This window comes from Osmia lignaria, chromosome 16 (assembly GCF_051020975.1).
Source record: "Osmia lignaria lignaria isolate PbOS001 chromosome 16, iyOsmLign1, whole genome shotgun sequence".
NCBI lineage: Eukaryota > Metazoa > Arthropoda > Insecta > Hymenoptera > Megachilidae > Osmia > Osmia lignaria.
The window spans coordinates 5,715,585-5,734,303 of record NC_135047.1 but is presented as its reverse complement, the minus strand read 5'-3'; the positions used below and the strand labels follow the sequence as shown (position 1 = coordinate 5,734,303).

General features: G+C 39.9%; 1 protein-coding gene across 10 annotated transcripts in view; it reads left to right on the top strand.

Annotated features, from left to right (window-relative positions):
- Positions 1-18,719, top strand: part of KaiR1D (Kainate-type ionotropic glutamate receptor subunit 1D) — a 168,464-nt gene that overhangs the window by 51,201 nt on the left and 98,544 nt on the right. For all 10 annotated transcript variants that reach the window (XM_034317627.2, XM_076692912.1, XM_034317629.2 and 7 more), the window contains exons 2-3: positions 7,190-7,347; positions 10,488-10,643. In XM_034317627.2, the coding sequence (XP_034173518.1) occupies positions 7,275-7,347; positions 10,488-10,643 (229 nt within the window). In that variant the 5' untranslated portion in view covers positions 7,190-7,274. The remainder of the gene's footprint in view (positions 1-7,189; positions 7,348-10,487; positions 10,644-18,719) is intronic.

The following is an 18,719-nucleotide window of genomic DNA, read 5'->3' as shown; positions in this document are numbered from 1 at the left end:
TCGCTGAAACTCACATGGCACACAACTTTCATCCATTTCTGCTACAGTTCCATTGAATTATACCAATTGTTCGGCATTGTAGTTCGTTGTATAATGCCTTGTAATGCGCCGCATTCGGTGCAAATAACTGCTGTTTTATTAGGCCACAGTGAAGTCTGCTTTTATGTGCGGTCTTTCCATTATTTCCATTTCCAAAAAGTCTATTTCCCTTTTATTAAAACTGATGTTCTGTACAATGCAATATCAGACACGTTGCGGACTGTTGTGTAATCAAGCGTAGAAAAAATTTTACAAATTGATCCTCTTTATATAACAGTGGTATTTTTTTTTTTGAAAATCATTTACAACTTTTTAGAAATTCAGTTAAAAAAATAGACACGTCTATTTAATTAAATCGTTTGAACTTTGTATAGAGAAGCTATTCCATTTCAATTTGTTATTCAATTATTTTCTGAATCAATTTTCACTGTGACCTATATTCTTTTCTATAGATTGATTTTTCAAAACATTCAAAAATATATATAATTCTTCCTTTCTACATGGCTGCTGATACTTTATCTCGCAGCCCACGGACGACGAATCGTTTTATCGACAAGCTTGCACAAAATCGCTGCACCGTTATCGGTGCAATCCATTTCTCTCCGCAATAAAGGAAAAGCACGTACTTACACCGCGTCAACAATGACATATTTCTTCCTCGTTAACTGATATCCTATCGCAACGTTGTTTAACCAACGTAACGAACATCTGTAGCGGAAAATCGGTCGCTTTTCAATTAGTAACTTGCAACCGGGGTTACGAATCAAGAGTTCCAAGAATCGACGATGTATTTTGCACAACGTCGCTTTCATCGTCGACGCGTAATATTTTTGATCAATTTCAAAGCTCGATTCAAAGGATTTTTCGATTTACCTGAAAACTCGACGGTAATTAACGGGAAATTGGACGTTTCGATGGAAAAACCGAGGGGGTATAATAGCCCGTGGCTAAACAATTGAACGCGACGCGTATCGCGAGCCAAGCGAAATATTTTATAATCCCTGGAAAATCTCCGAGCAAGATTAAAGCGCAAGGTCGACGAACTTTATCAACCAACAGCCCGCCGGTATTATCGTTAATTAACTCGCCGTGAATTTGTTTAACTTTCTACCACCGCCACTACCCCGTTTTCCTTTCGTTTTTTTTCCCCCGACTGACGGAGTGGAAACTTTGGCGACGTTGAATTCGAGTGCCTCGCGATCAATTCGCAGCCGCACTTCCACCATGTGATGGCACTCGACGATTCGTGTGCTCGAGTAAACAACCATACACGGAAAGGACACTCGTGGATACACGCAGAAAATTGTTGAAACACGTGTGGCAGGAATCATCAAAGAATCAAACTCTCTTTCGACATAATTCAAGATAAATAATTTAATTTTAGAATATCTTAAATAACATTTGAACTGGTCACTATCATATTTTTAATCCCTTTGATATCTTCCCTGAAATTCCAAATATTACTTTCTAAGGGAAGAGGAGATTTCTTCTGTAAATTCCACACGAAACGTTTCAGGTTTCCAAGGGAAATCCTGCAACGTGTACACACAGAAGGATAACTTCTAATGCAATCGCGTGGAAAATAGCAGAAAAGAGGAATTACTTTGTCGGTTTTGACGTCGCATTAAAAGCTATCTGGTAGAAGCATCTGTTCGCTTTTTCGTGGTAAAGTTGGAGAAACACGTGCTCCAAGAATTCCATGCTTTCACTGGCGGATAGTGGTAGTCAAATACCGCAACAACAAGTGTCCTGTATTCTCACATAAAGTGTGTCTTTTTGGGTTTTTCAACTTTAGAAGATAACAATTTTGGTAGCCTGTTTTCTGCGGATAGAATTGGATAATTTATCCCTCAGGAGTAACTCGAAGCACAGATTATGATAATGAAGGAGAAATTGCTATAAAAGTGTGTATACCAAGGAAACTACTAAGGATAAGGGTAAATCCTGAGGTAGTTGAACTGATTAAGGGCGGAGTATAGTTGTCCTTCGAGAGTTATTGGTAGTCTGTTTAAACTCCCATAGCGACCCTAAACTTAATTTGAAGCTGGTTTTCCTCATTATATCCTGGTGTAATAGCAGAGTCTTAACGATACCTGTGTTCATTGAATTAATTTTCTCTCTGGTTAAAAAGTTCAAATCTACTCGATTTCAAAGCTGTCAGAAATGTTTCATTCGATTCTCTATGTTCGCCATTTGGAAAGAAATGGGACTTCAACCGGTCTGTTTGACCGAATGCGTTTACTATTTGAATCGAGAGTTTTGTTCATCATAGAAACTGGACGCCCAAGCGGATGATCGAACGATTGAATTGAAATAAAGTTCGCATCACTTGCTGCCGGTTATCGACTTTAACCGAGCGCTTTGTTGGCAAAAGTCCACGAGAAATCCCCGCAGAATGCATCGAAAGAAAATCGATACAACAACGGGGATCACGAATTCGTTTTAGTTCGTAGGTACCCCTCAACAGTCGTCCAGGCAGCTTTGCGGTTTATTCGACTCGTAAATTCCGTTCTGTGCGACTGATTTTTGACTTCATACATATTCAGATGGCTCGCTCAATTCAACGTTTTCCACTTTGCTCTGCCCTCTATTGCGGCGGACTTGCGCAACTGTTACGTAAATTATAGTGAACGCGTGGATCTTTATCTCGTGGCTTGTCCGTGTGGATGGAAATCATTTTCTACGCTTTCTGTAAACGATCGTTGCGAATAATCGAAGGGTCGTGTGAAAATTCCGGAGAAATTATCAAAATTTCTTATAAACGAAAGTAATAACATTTCTGAGGTACATGGTTCATTAAGTTATTTTAAAATAACACACACCTCGTACACACCTTTTTCAATTTATTTTTTTCATCATCGACCGTATACCCACATGTGTATTCATTTGTAATCTCTTGATTACACCACTCCTTAATTAAAGGTCATACTCATTCTCAATGGACTGCACTTTGGTGCATTTCATATCTTACACAAAGGTAGTTCGTTTGAAGCTTCATTAAAAGGTTATAATAAAAATGTGGTACGAAGTAGTTGAAACTTCTACCAGTGCCATTAGTAAATTGTTGAGTCTCATTTCGAAGCGCCATTTAATTTTTTCAAATGCAGAGTACAGAAATATTTTGTAATATTTGCGATTCGAGGAGTGCAGGTTATTAATGTTGAACATGTTTTGTTATTTGAACGCTGTTAGAGGATAGGTTTTTTTTTCGTTTATTCATCAGCAAAGAGATGAAGCAGCCGGCTTTCGGGGATTACGCAAATGCACGATTACGAATCCTGTAAATCCTTGCGCCATTTGCCGTTGACGCACGAACTGAAAATCTCCGAGCAGCTGAATGGTAATTATTTTCCACGAACGAATAAAAAGTGAATAAACAAATGTATAAAAGCGCAAAGTTTGAAGGATCGTAAAAAACGGGTGATTAGTTAGAAAAATATTCTTTCAACTATCTTTCAAAATATCTGAAAATATCGAAACTCCAATCAATGAAACTTTCGAAGCTTTCGAAACTGTTAAAATTATTGGACATTTCGTGACGTCACGGTGAAAAGCTCGGCGCGTTGCTTTTATTCTCTGTTCGTCGCCGAGTAACTCATTGTGAGAAGCAAGTCGCCGGAAGGAAAAGCGATTTCAGCGTCATCGTCAGAGAGTTGAGATGCAAACGGGAATGGAAGGATAGTGGAAGCGTAGGGAAATTCGTGCGAAGGGCGATACGTTTTCCAAGGAAAGGGAAGTCTACGACTCGGGAACCGTCTATTGTTGGGAGGGAAGTACTTACGCGGGCGAGAAACCTCTGTCCCCAAGTAAAATCGATTTTATTCGTGAACGAAAAAGGAAACTGTTAGACTAAAGTGAAATAAAAGAAAACAGGAAAAGATGTGGGAAGTAAACAGGAAAATTGAAACAAAAATACTTTCAACAAGCTTTTATTCGGTAATCGAGTAATTATGAATGAAACATTCTATCATAAATTAAGAGATTAATTGATTTGTTTTTTTTTGACAATATTTTTCAAACCAAAAGCTTGTAAAGCAAAAACAATATCTTAGCGAGTTGTGACGAATAGTCGCAGTGTCTTCTTCAGGAAAGAAGAAAAGAAGGAAGAAAGTAGGGAGGGTGGAGGTGAACGATCCGTGTTTTCATAAAAATTTCATGCACCCACGCCCCACGGGATAGGATTCGCGAGGAGCTTAACGTACAAAGGCAAAGGAGATTCATTAAAATTCAGTCCACACCTCCGAACGACTCCAGTGTCGGAACTGGCCCTGCTGAACTCCTCTTTCCTTCATCCAGTTCCTTTCTTTCGCCTGGCAACGAGCTCTGCTAAGTTGTTCGAACCGTAACTAGCTCCCAGGGTGCATCTACGTAAGTGCAACCACCTATCTGGCCGCAAATATTCAGGTGTTGATGTTGCTAATTTCTGGGAAAGGAGGAAAATCAATGGAGAATGTGCGTTAGCTGTTAGGAATTTCGAATTAACGCTTTCCACTGATTTTCTTGAATAACTATTTCGTTTAATAATTCTTTGGTCATTCTATAAGTAAACCTTGTCTTTTTACTGAGTTTTAACAAGAGAATAAGTGGAAGGATATTGGAAATTTGAAATTCTTCCAGCGTTTATTAGAAATTTCGAGGATGCGAAACAATGTGGCCTCAGTTTCAACGAAGAACACCGGAAATGCCTATAGAAAATCGATAAATTATGCGAAAGGTCACGCGGAAAATTGGCTGATAATTGGCTCATTTGTTACGCGTGGATTAAAGTCATGCCTCGTTCGAATCTAATTCATTGTCTGGATTTTGATGACAGCTGTGATTTCGTTGCTGTAATAATGATGAGCCGCATAATTATTTGTGATTAAACTAGACATCTAACGTTACTTGATTGGGGAAATTGTTTCAAACATTAAATTTTAATAAATGTGTCAAAGGTGTTGAAAGATTTTTATATTATTATTTTTGGCTGTTCATCAAGTGTCTATCCACAGGGGTTCTGAAAGGAACTTTAAGGCACTCACAATGAAATGATTGATCACGATACCTCGTAGACATTTCAGCAATCTTTTTGAACAGACAGGTTTAGATTACCTCTCTGTGTAATATGTAAAACGTCAATCATCTTGGATCGTGACAGTGTTTAGCAATTTTGCTTTTAAAACACTTCTACATTTATTAGTTCAAAGAGGTACACATGATTTAAATTATAATATTTTCATCATTTATTTTTTAACATCTCTGAGAGGTCTTGAAAAGGAAAAATAATTATCTTGATTTTTTCTTTTTAATCAGTTTTCGGTAATTATAAACCAAATTTTTAGTTTGTGTTTTACGATAGATTTGCGATGTCGGATTCACTAATTTTCAAATTTACGATAACGACGCGTTGGAACTCTCGGTACGTGATCGCCGGACGAACGTATATCATTGATCGTTCGATGCTTGCCTATGCATTGAAAATTTACGAGTGTGTTTCGGTGAACGAGATACGCCATTCACTGCACACCACTCGAAAAGGGAAAGAATCAGAAGAGAGAATGATAAATTATGCAGAAAGGGAATTGGCTGTCGAGGCGAGGAAATTGGTCGAAGACGAGTGTCTTGGAGTACTTACAATTGAATACTTGATTGCGCGCCAATGAGTTTCCTTTGATGCATAACTTGAAATTTTCATCCCTTAATATTTAAAAAAGAAATAATTTAGAGATTTCTAAAGTCAAATTTTTCCATTATTTTTTAGAATTTAACAAATCTATTCTATTTATTGAATTGCAAACAAAAATATCGTGGAATTATTCGCTCTTGTCACTCCAGTTATTTTATTCGTCTGTCAATGTTCGTCAAACGATATCAGTTACAGAATACTGCCATCAAAGGATTATTTTCATAAGTTTCATTTTTCCAAATCTGTCGGAATCTATTACAAATGTCGACTAGTAATCCGTAATAAAAAAGGAACACAAACAGAGATATCAATTCACAGCAGAGAGTAGACAAATAAAGTCGTGTTCAATGGTACGTGTATTCGTCCAATTTTTCGTGCTTATTCTCTGGAAAACAAAATATCACCCAGAAAAAAATCAATCTACGGCTTTGATTCTCGTTTTAGTTTATCTTTAACGTGTGCGTATTTATTCTTTTTGAATACAATTGCCTCGTTACAGAGTTTCCCATAATTTCTGTCCCGCGCTATCGACGTATCGGAAATCCTGACTCGTGCACGCAAAAAAAAAAAAAAAAAAAAAATTGAAAATGATTGTTCGGAAATGTAACATTGTAGATTGTGCAAAAATATTGCCAGAGATTTTACAGTTACGTGGAAAAATTTGACTGCAGGTAGAATTAATGAAAAATCTTTCTTATTTTTTTGTAAATTTTCCATTGCATTCAGAGCTTTCATTCTATTCGGTTCAGGATACGTTACCGACCCCGACTGCGTCTTTCTCACTATGAACGAGTATTGTGCAGGCAACGGTGTTGTAAGCGTGTGTTGGCGAGGGTGTACGCGTGAAAACACCCTCGAGCTGCCTGCTTAGAAAAAGCGCTTGTCGTTGCTTTTATTTCCGCCGGTTTTATTTCGTGCTATCTTACTTATTCTTCGGTATCGTCGGGTCTGTTGCTACGTGACACCTTTTTCTTCTCCTTTTTTGCATGGAGCTACGAAAGCAAGCCTTTCCACGGCAAAGCTCCTGGAAAGAATGAAATTCCTTCAACGTGGAGCGATTTAATGGACGAGCTCTCTGCATATCAACGAACACTTCGTTATTCGCGATACTCGGAAACGGGATTAACCCTTGGATAGTCGTTTCAACAAATGAAATTTGTTTCGTTCCGATTTCGAATACATTAAAAATATCCTCTGTTGAATACTGAGGATGTTGATAAGGCCACTTAGAAAGTTCGAACCGCGCCATTACCTCGGCGAACTTTGAATTATGCCATTACTTCATTATCTCTTGGCCCGTTTTCCGTTCGATGACAACGAGTTGAACGACGCCGGCGTCGACTTCTAATCCGTGCCAGGCCGGTCGTTACGGTGTCAACGTCAGAAACGCGAACCCCATGCTTCAGCCAGAGGATATATTCAGGCCGGACGCGAAGGTTTGCGTGGTGCATTTTAATGAACTCACCTTCCCATCTTGTTTTCCAGCGGTGTGAGTCCCTACGGCAGAAGAGAGGCGCAGGCTCCCGCGGGGGGGCACACGGGGAGGCGGTGTGGCGGACCGGAACCGGAAATGGCTGCGAGGTGGCTCCTGCTGGCGCTCCTCGCCGCCCACGCCGCGGCTCTTCCTGATATCATTAGGATAGGTGAGTATCTTTCCAGTCTCCCTTCTCGGGTTAAAAGACTTCTTCGCTTTCTTTTTCTCCCTGCTTTCCTCGCTTTTTTATCACGTTTCAACCGTTAACCTTTAACGCCAGATGACGTTGTGACGATGAAATTGTAATCGATACATCTTTCCATGATATCGAGACCGTTTCGCCAGTGGGCGATTTAAGGTAACTATTATTGGAGACGGGGGATGATTAAAGCGGTGATCGTGTAATCCACCAAATCTGATGCGCGTTTTCATTAACCGTGATAATAGTTGAATATGATTCGAGTGAAATTAAGCTGATGCTGTTCGAATATAATTGAAATCTGTGAAATCGATTGATTATCGGATCAATTTTCTGTTGCATAATTTAACTATTTTCAGATCCTATTAGTTTCGATGTAGTTAATACTAGGGATTACCAACACTGAATGCTTATCTAGTTTCACCACATCTGTCAATTTAATAGATATTTCGAAAGGATAGTTAATAATGTATAAAAATTCGTTATACTGAAATCATGAATATCAGGGTCCTCGAAGCGTTAATTTTCTTTAAATTTGCATCATGTACTTAACTCATGATCGAAGCCTAATTACGAGACGCTGAAATCAAAGCTCGAACAGACAGGGTTCTCGTAACCACACGACGTTCCTCAAAATACCGCGTCTAATAGCGTAGGCGCTGAGCAAGTAGTAACAGTCGCGTATAGTCAGACAGGTAGCACAAAGCCAGGAACGTCTGTTCTTGGAATCTGGAGAATGTATGTAATGTTATACGCGTAAACTTCGCGTTAAAGCGATACGTTAGGACAGTGTTATGGCTTGAACATACAATAGTAACTATTTGCAGCTTAATGTTGTAGTCTGGTAACAACAATACCATACGAACGAGTATCTACCTTCAGGTGTATTTATTCTGGTATCTGTGTCTTTAATGACACGCATCGATATTTGAATAAAAACTGACGTCAATTCATTGAAAGTTGTTTTTCTCGTTTATCCAATAAACAATTTTTTACCCACCCGTGCGTCAACGATATCGAAAGTGGAACGAATGATCAGTTTTCAATAATTCTTCAGCGATTTCAACGGATACACTGTCGAAATTGAAGTTCTACGTCGTTTGCCAGTCTTGTTTCGTGCTGTTTGGTGTACAATTGACTGGAAATTTCTCGCGCTGGTAATTAAACGCGGCGTTTTGTGTACAACGTTAGCCGGATACACGTCCGACGTATCGAAGCGATATTAATTTACGGATTTTGTTCCGCTGTCGAGAGTCGTCGAGCACGAGAGGATAGCACGAAATAATTCATTAACAATCAATGAATATTCAGGCTCTATTAATTCTGCAAATGGCAAGAAGTTATCAAAAAAGTGATGGAAAGAGAGAGAGAGGGGAAATGTGCGATCTTCAGAGTCGATCGACCGACGAAATAGAGTTACGAGCACCACTCGCTCGCATACCCCACTTTTTTATACATCGATCGTTATTATCGTGCTTTTTATGTCCATATATAATCTCATCGTTTTGCAATTAAGCGAACAATATTTTCAAACGGATGAATTTTTAATTTATGCGATCAATTAGTTTATATATGCTTCTACTCAAATTTTATTTCCCTTTGGTAATTAAATTTTTACCTTGTAATTTGTTCAGTGTTTTAATTACAGTTGAATAATTAAAGGAAACAAAAATTACCAATAATTTTCGACACCATTGATATTTAATTAATTTTGCATGATAGAATTTGAGAAGTTTAAATTATAAAATGAGACAATGGTATTTTGTTTAATTGTAATTATAGCCAGGGGTATAACGAGGTCTCTTGTATATTACAGGCTCTAATTATAATTAATTAGGCTTCAAATTCCTACCAGTCCATGTCCACCCCTAATTATAGCATATCTTATTTTACTTATCCATGGCTATCAGTGTCATAATTTCCTTGTGTGACTATCAATAATCCTATTCTACTTGCTCAGCTATCAACAACCGTTTCCATTCCACTTGTCTGACCATCGGCACCCCTACTCTACTTAGCCGACTCTAACAGTCCTTATACCACTTTTCTGACTAGTAACACTTCGTTCCACTCGTCTGATTTCTTTTTCTAATTGTCTACGACTATTTCCCTGCTCCATCCAAATAACACCGATCGTACTTGATTTGTCCCCGCATTTTACCTCTCCCTTAGCGAGATACATAAATCTATCGGGTGTAAGGTCTATAAATTGTTAAGCCAAGCTGGCGCAGCTGTTCGCCCGGTTACTTTATGACGCGAGCGAGATTAAAATCAATTTATGACGCCAATTCGTAGCGGCAGAGAATTCGAGAAGCACGGGATACGCTCGATACCCTCTCGAACGATCCAACTTCTTGGACGTTTACGTGGTCGAGCGAACGCGGTTCTTAGCTGTGGCTCGTCGGACGTTTCGCGTCGCGTGAATTATTCATCGGAAATTTTCTTTTTCCACGGGAACGTAAGTACCGTGTGTTATTAAATAACCCACGTTGCAACTTTCCTCCAGCCTCCGGATCCCTCAAACGAATCATAATTTCAAAGCGGCGTATCAGCGTGTTCTTAAATTCTTAACTTTTCCTCAACCATTTCATTGCGGCTACATAATAGTACTGAAAGTTTTAACTTCTCTGTTTTTTCTTTCTTGTCTATTTTTAAGGGAACGATATTCTCCCTCACATTCATTGCATATTAACAGTTCAATTCACTGCGTTTTTGGTGGAACATCTGGTTCAGAAAAAACAACTTAACGATCTACGTTAACAACCTATTGTTATTTGTCAGAAAGTCGTCGATCAAACGGTAACAATTGAGAAACTTTTGGTATATTGACCATTACAGTCTTTCGCTTCGGTTGTTCCTCAAAACGTGAATGGACAAACGATCGTCTAACAATTTAGAACATGTGCAATTGTTTCCTTGTTAGAAATAGGACAAAGAATATTTTATATTTGATGTCTCTGAGTTCTAATATTTTTTCAAAGCGAGGAAAGTAGAGGTGTGGTTAAAGAAATAAAAAAATAAGACGATGCGTGGTTTGACGACAAAATGTAAGGAATACTTGCCCGAGTCTCGTCAAAGTGGTTCTTTAATATGGATGTGTGATTTCCCAGGTGGGCTGTTTCATCCGTCGGACGACAAACAGGAAGTGGCCTTTCGTTATGCCGTAGAAAAGATCAACGCCAACCGAGACATCCTTCCCAAGTCTCGTCTCAGCGCCCAGATTGAGCAAATAAAGCCGCAGGATAGTTTTCACGCCTCCAAGCGTGGTGAGTGTTTCTTTCACGTTTGTTAATCTCGCAATTAAGCTTGTATGGTTCACCTGCTCTGCAACTTCGGTACGATTAAATTAGGTAAGCAGGCAGTGGCTGACCATTTCTATCATAATTTACTGCTTATTATATTTGAGGTAATTGCGGTTTTAAAATGGAGATTCTTTTTATAAGGAAATCAAAAGAAAATATATTTCTCGAATGTTAAGGTGTTTTGATCCAAGTTGCTCCATATTTAATGGCTTACTAACAGGGAACACTACGAATGTAATTCAACTTGCATAGAATTTTCTTCCTTGTATAGCAAATTCCCAGTTTCCAGAGATTTCAAGCCTCGTAGAAACTATTTTCAAAGTTCATGTCTCGCCTCGACAGGGAAAATAGACTTAGAGTTCCTTACCTACAGATTTCCTGTGTCAGTTTCCTCATTGTTTTACTTTCATCGATGTTGCGAGAAAACTTTAATACTGTTATTTCATGCGAGGTATTTTTAACACAAAAGGTGATTTAATATTTTTTTACATTTCGTTCCTTTTATTGTTCGATAAATAATTTTCTTTTGATTCATCGAAACTAAACATCATTAATGCCATCTGGCGGTATTAATTACCACGATACCGATCGGTTCGACACGACTCCAGCAAATGAAACGAATACAATTACATGATCAAATGGTTTAGGAATAGTTATCGCAGTGACAGGGGGAAACCCGTCGAAACGTGATGGGTCGAAATTATTAATCGGTTACAGGAACGCCGCGGTGCACGATAATTATTTTCGCCGGGCATCATCAGCGGTGAACTAATTATTGCATCAAGCTCCCAATTCATTAAGCCGAATTATTAGCGACAAACATATATGTTACCGTGGCCGCTGGCAAGCAACGAGTAAAACGACCGAATCACACCTATAGTTTGTAATTCCATGGATCGAAGCTTGGCGATGTTCCATGAATTCACCGCTAAAGACAATCTCATTGACAAATCTTCATTTAAAAAATGGAACAGGTACATCGGATGCGACCTGGGAAATTTTCCTAATTTATGAATGGGATTTCCTTCGTGTTGATTTAACCTGTAAAGGAGATTTTTATTCACTCAAAGTATCATTCTGAGTATGAATCATTTGCAAGCCTCCTCCAAAGTGAAAAGTTTAATACCTTTGTTAATCAAAATTTATTAATTATCCTTGGAGGATCATCGCGTATTATCCACCTTATTTTAGAGGAGTTGGTGATTCGCCTGTAAACTGCTCATAGAATTCGTCTGCGGATCCTCTCATCGACGATTTCATTCGGGCAATGAACCCTTTTTCGTTTCAACCAACAAGGATGGTCGTTCCAATGTTCTCCCTTTACTACGTTTTTACGATATGACGGAGAAACATGACCGAATGTCGGCGCCTTTGTTCGACCCGTACTTTTCTCTCGCGATTCTATGTAATTCACTTTTACGATCCTGGTTACCTTCACCCCTGGAATATCTTCTCGGCAAAATGCAGGGGTAGTCGAAGTGACACGCGTTACGAGAACACATGATTCGATTATTTGGCACCTGACTCGCGTGTAGTCGATCGTGATGCATAATGCAATATCCAAAAACTACGGACTGGAATATAGAAAAAGAAAGGAACTTATTGTTAGTTGAATGAATTAAAATTTTGTTTCATTCAACTGATTGTGCTTCTAATTTTCAGAGTAACTTTTTAACTTTCTTCTCAACCCATTCGCATAGTTGTTGAAGTTCGAGCAACGTATTGGGCCGTTGAAAAGTTGCGACGCTCAGGGCGATTTCGGTTAGCAGAGTTCCGGTCCTTTCCGCTGAAAATGTGTACCGTCCAATTAAGCATAATGGAAGGAAAACATCGTTCTCAAGCGCGGTCGTGCCGTAACGCAAGAACCCGCGAGGACGATAACCCGAATCTTCCAACTTTTACGCGATACCGTGTCCCGGAAAATGCTATCTCCTCCGCGAGACTGTTTCCCTTCGTTAACTTTCCGCAACAGAGCATTTTCTTCCTTCGTCTCGTTACGAGCTTTTTCGCGTTACCCCGGATCGATCATGAAAATTGATAGCCGCATATCGGATCGCATACGATGCACCGAATTTAATGAGCAGAAGAAACAGTCGAAAAATATGAAAATTATTTGCTTTCCGGGGGAATATCGCACGGATATAATTTCGCTGATCAGCTTTATCGAAACGATCACGGAATTAACCTGGTTTTCAGTGGAGTTTAATTAAAACATAACAAGCCAGGAACGCTTTTCTCGTTGCAAATCAAGGCGCGCGGTGTTTGCCGGGTCCATCGATGCTGGCTCGTGGTCTGAAAAGGAAATTAACTCTGGTAATTGAAAAAAGAAAGACAAAAACCGCGGGAAATGAAAACACGGAAAGTAATCGAAAGTGCAACGCGTATAACGCGTCCAAGTTGAAATAATCGTGGAACGGTGATTCGCGTTAATCGCGAAACGCGATCTTCGTAATCGTTCCAAAACGATAAATCGTTTCCGACGAAATCGGTCGCCGTGAAAGAATTATCGTTGGTCGACAAACGATAATCCGGATGTTTCGAGCGTGTACACGGCAGGGTGCGTGTAATTCCGGACGCGTACGAAATACCGGTTCCAACATTTACTCCGTCGTTTATACTATTCTCCATTAACAGGTCGTCGATTTGTGGGCGACGATTAAACGTGGCCACGACCAATCCCGTGAGTAATTACACGGCGGCCAGGTGGCACACGCCGTACTCATTAGCAACCGTGCAAACAGCATGAACATCGACGACGATTACGTTTCGATCGCGACCATTCGTTTTCCACTGCTTTTTCATTTATTCCTCGAGAGAACTTGACGACTGCCAGCTGTAAGATAATGGGGAGGAATTGAAGGGTTAAAGGATTACTCTGAGGTGTGAAAAGGGTATCTTGTTAGGTCGGGTGTTTGATTTTAAATACTAATGAGGATTATTTATATAATTGACTGGAATATTCAAATTAGCATATTTTGTATTTTTCTTTCAAACATTTTAATTCGAAACTATTAGGTTTTTAGTCGATTTTCCGGAAAATTTTCTTTTCTGCCCTTGTGATCTAACTCTAAGAATTATCAAATGGATCTATAATGATTTTCTGAAAGTGACCCATCTTTTATTAACTCCCAATAACTTATAGATATCCTCAAGTTCTTTTCTTCTTTAGTTCACCATAACCCAAAGTACCTGCGTTTCATTTATTTAAACCATGACGATCGAGTCTTGCTATCGAGATTCTCGTTGCCTTCGATAGGAGATAGGGAACAGAGGGCAGAAAAGTAGCGATGCGAAGGTTCCCCATGAATAATGTAAACGCTTTTCACGATGGCGAAACGGTTTTTATTCCCTTGGACACTAGCCGGATATCTCGGTGTACTCGATGCTAGGTGAAAGAAAGAAAAAAAGTACAAGTTAAGAGAAAGGTAGAGAGGTCTCTCTAAGGGGTAGAAGGTGAGCGTAACAGGAAGTCTGCTGTTGCCGGAAATTGTCTGAAGCGCTTTCAGCCGCAGCCACACGGGATAACCGTGCATCCGGCGGAGATTCGATTTTCTCACAGAACAAAGTCAGGGACTAGCTACCTCTGAATACGCTACTATTATGTTAGATGATTGTGAGCACGGTTAATAAGCAAACTTTGAACAGAATACTTAGCCCCGAGTCGCGAAGAACTTCCTGGACGTCGTTTTAACGAGTTACCGCCTTATGCAACGTGCGAAATTCTGTTAAAAAATTTTATGGAAATCTTATCACTTGATAAGACGAGGCAGAGGAACTGAGATTCTACGATTATATTTAATGTCATTTAATTTGTTATTCATTTCTGTCTACGAAAATCTCAGTATGAACTATAATTAATTTAACCCTTCTTTGGATAACGAGGTCACTGTGACCTAAATTCTCTTTTTATATCTCTTTGCAGTATCCTTCACATATAAAAATTACATTTTTCTTTCTTTTCAAGTCCTATTGAAAGCTGTAGCCAATTTATTTTCTCCCTTACCTGTCTAAATTGTAAAAGAGGACAAATTAAATTAACGTTGAAACGAGAATTTGTTAGAAAAGAAAGGTGCTTTTAATTTGTAAATATCGTAACGAAGCAAAGTGATGCGTGGAGTGTCGGAAAGTGTAAGTTATTCGATTAATCGTCACGCACACGGGTTCTTATTAAAATGTCACCGCGAACACGACAGGCTGACTTTTAGTTCAGATGCACCGGGGAAAGCGAGGTTCTTAGCCAGCGTAACTCGCTTTTCATGCGATTACGTGACGTGTGAAAGCGGGTTACAGTTACGTGCCACGGTAATTACAGTTTTGAGCTTTTCAATTACACCGTCGACGCGACCCACGCGAAAACGTCACGGCGCCGTACCGTGCAATTCAAGAAATAATTAAACGGCTGCTTTTCTTGTAATCCGGAAATCGTTCTTACACCGCACACATTCTCAATTACTGGGAATCGTGCCGCGTTCGAGTTCTTGTTACCGAGTTCATTTTCCGTCTGTCATAAATTATAAATTTATTTTCGCCACCTTTCAAATAAATGAAACAATAACTTGCGCGTATTTTCAATATTAGGTCAAGTTCTAAAATTCTCGCGAATATTGAATTTCATAAAGAAGCCGTCATTTTTATGACAAGCGACTACACGGCAGATTGGCGCGGAAGGTAACACCATTTTCCGACAATTTCAAATCGAATTTTTGACGTTTAAATATTTGTACGATCCTCATAGCGGTGATTCGATGAATTGCATTTTCCGTCCTGTGTATGGTACGGCAAAAACGTTATCGGCGATGCGCTTCCGGAAAAACGGTTTATAGCTGCACACGCGTCGATTCTCAGTCGACGCGATTTCGCGCTGGGATAAATTCGAATTGAGTTCAGCTAGAGGACTCGTGTGTACGGTAACACGTGCCTAGAAAGTGGAGAGGAAGATGAGAAAAGGAAAGGGATGTCCCTTGAAATCCGAGCGGAAAAGAAACAGTTGCCACGAACGTGGCTACCAAAGCGAATAGACGTTCAAGCTTAGAAGTGTATCTTCTTCCCGTGGAGTTCGGCTCGGTTAGAATCGTCTTCCAGTTAAATCATCTAACATCGAAACATTTATCCTCTTAATTGACAGCAGGAAGCTCCTACGATTTGATTCCGGTTGATCGTCGAGACGATTCATTAATCAGGGATCAAGCCTCTGGAAAATCAGTACTTTCTTTCTCGAGATGGCTCAGTCATTATTTACTCTGGATTTTTAATATTAAAGTTAAAAATCAGAGAAGCTTAACTTCAAAGATTTATGTAGCCTTTCAGTTTGATAATGAAACTAGAATTTTTGAGCAACTTGTGTATTTTCTCGTCTGAAGTAAGACGCTCGTTACTGACCTCCGGAAGCAGGCTGTTTTATTTTTATTCCGGCCGCTGTCTCGGACCTCCGGCTTCTCTAAGAAATTAAAGTAAATTTACGAGTCCGGGAAGTTCGCTGTCCAGCAGGATCCTCGTTATTTAATAAATCTACTTGAAATTCTTGGATGCGGCTTCGGGCTGCCGGAGCGCAAACCAGACCGGTCGGGAAGTTCAGCCATTTGCGGGATAAAATGACCCGGTCTGATGCTGCATTATGAAGTCGTATCGCTTTGTAATGGAAATAACAACGTAAACGCAGTTGTAGTTCGGTAATTAACGGGGTTTAACGGTCGCGTGAAATGCCGTGGCACCAGGTAACGCCAACTTCGTTATTTACACTCTCTCATCGCGGAATACGTAAAGCCACGTGGATGTTGTTCGTTAGATTCGCGAGACAAGCGAGATATAAACGCTTCGTTTACATTTTTCCTTGTGCCACTGGGAAACTTGTGCAATTTTCTTGATTAATACCCCAGGGGGAACGGTTTCGTTGCCTGTGTTTCTCGAACGAAGTTCGCTGGTCGTCTCGGTAAATTATTCGATTTCCGGGACCGTGCTACGTTGAACGCTATAATTTTCAAATTTTCAACTCGATGTTGTTGTTTAAATTAACCCGCATAAATTTATATCGCGGTTCTGTGCGTTTTATAGCTTTAACGAATCACCTTGTCAATTCGTTGGGTGACGAAAAGAGTTCTGTACTTTTCGTTGAAAAATTCTGAAAGGAAACAAATTATTTTCACGGGGAGCACTTTACCCGAGAAGTTTTGTTAATGTATCTACGGTGTAAAATTACAAACTTTCAAATTGTTATTGATAACTCTACACTAGCTAGTAAAATTACAAACTTCCGAAGCCGTAAAATTAGCAACTTTCAAATTGCAATTGATAACCGCTCTCCTATGTACTATCCGCGCTCGTACCATCTCGAAAAAGCATTATTATTCATCAAAATTATCCGTCGCGAATTGAATTTCACACAAAGGCGGGTATTAAATCGTAGATTAAAAAGTGATCGCCGCTTTGCGATCGCGGGTGAGGGAGGTTTGTCTCAAAGTTTCGAGCGAACGGTTACAAAGCCGCTTACCAGGATCCGTCCAAGACGAAACACCTCCATTATGACGTAAGGGTTGCAACGTTACTCGATGGGCCACTTAAGGACGGCACTCGACTCGATCGTACAGCATTATATCGTGTTCAGCCAGTCGTTTAAAGCTCTTCGTCGTTGGGATCGCGTTAGTTCGTTGGGAACGTAACGCTTCAGGCAAGAGGCGGATAGGTAAATTTTAACAAGATAAACCGATCCCCACCGGCTTAGCGGTCCGTACGAGCGCTTCTGGCATCGCGAACAGGCTGAAAATTTTCCAGTGAATAAGGGATTTCATAATATTCCGCTTAAGCGTGCAGTCCAGGGGAATTCTCGTTGTAAATTCCGTGTCCCAGAAAAGCTGTCTGTTAATTAACAGGCCTGTGAAGTATGCAGGGATGCTTTGTTGTAGCTTTTCGTCGAGTTTCAAGACTTTCTACCCCACAGCGGACCTACTTTCTCGCACTCTTTTGTATTAATTCAGCCGGATGGCGAAGTTTCACGTTCGCGAAACGCGATTCTTTCCCTGTTTTTCCTTTTTTTTTTTTGTTTCCCACCCTTCCCTCCTCTGCGTTTTCCTTCGCCGCGGAACGGCGGGCGATTTTAGCCGGAGGAAAACCGGACGGCCAAACGACTCGAATAACTTACGCAATCCGCGCTAGTTGAACCACTTTATCGACGTAACTCGTTTCGAAGCAGCAGCGGAGAAGTTTGAAATTACAGCCGTGATTATGGAGCGGAACCGACGATCTTTCGAAGCTCGAAATTGGAAACTCGCTAAACAGCCTGCAAACATTTCACGCGTTCAATGTACGGTTTCCTCTTCGATGCGACGCTACATCGTTCGACAGTTGATTTCTCCGCGAAGAATTCCCGCTATTTCGAATCGATCGATCAATCGAAGTCCACGGGTCAGCCGCGTGATCAAATCAGAACGCTCGACTGTCGATCGACCGATCATTAATATAGCGACTCATTGTTTCCGCTTCTATTGTCTCCTGCACTGGGGATCTGCAACTATTTATTCGCAATTCAACCGGGAAATTATAGAAGTTGGAGTGGGATCCGGTGTACAAGGTTGTTAACTCGCTTTTGCTTGCAAATGAAACCGATGTACTGTGTAGTGATTGTTTATTCAAGTGGCTGGTATTTTTACCTTATTAATTAGTTAGGTAAAAGCGTGGGGTAGTAATGAGTTTCCATGATGGACCGTGCCAATATTGTTACACGTAGTAAAAAATATCCTACGTAGTTATTTTCAGTAAAGTATTATTTTGCAATACTTTTATATCATGAAATTGCGTTAGACTTCTGATGCTTCGAAATCAAAAGGATTGATTGCATCCTTTGATCTTATTTTAATAAACAGCAATTGAATAAGATTATCAGTTTCACAGAGAACTGCAGATAAATGCAACTATCTTGATCATTTATTCTACAGCACGAACACCGATAGATTCAAAGAGAAATAATGGGTCGGGATATTTAAATGGTGTCTTAATAAAGCGTGACTGGCCATCCAACGAACCCGATTTCATTCTTCCCAAGAGAAA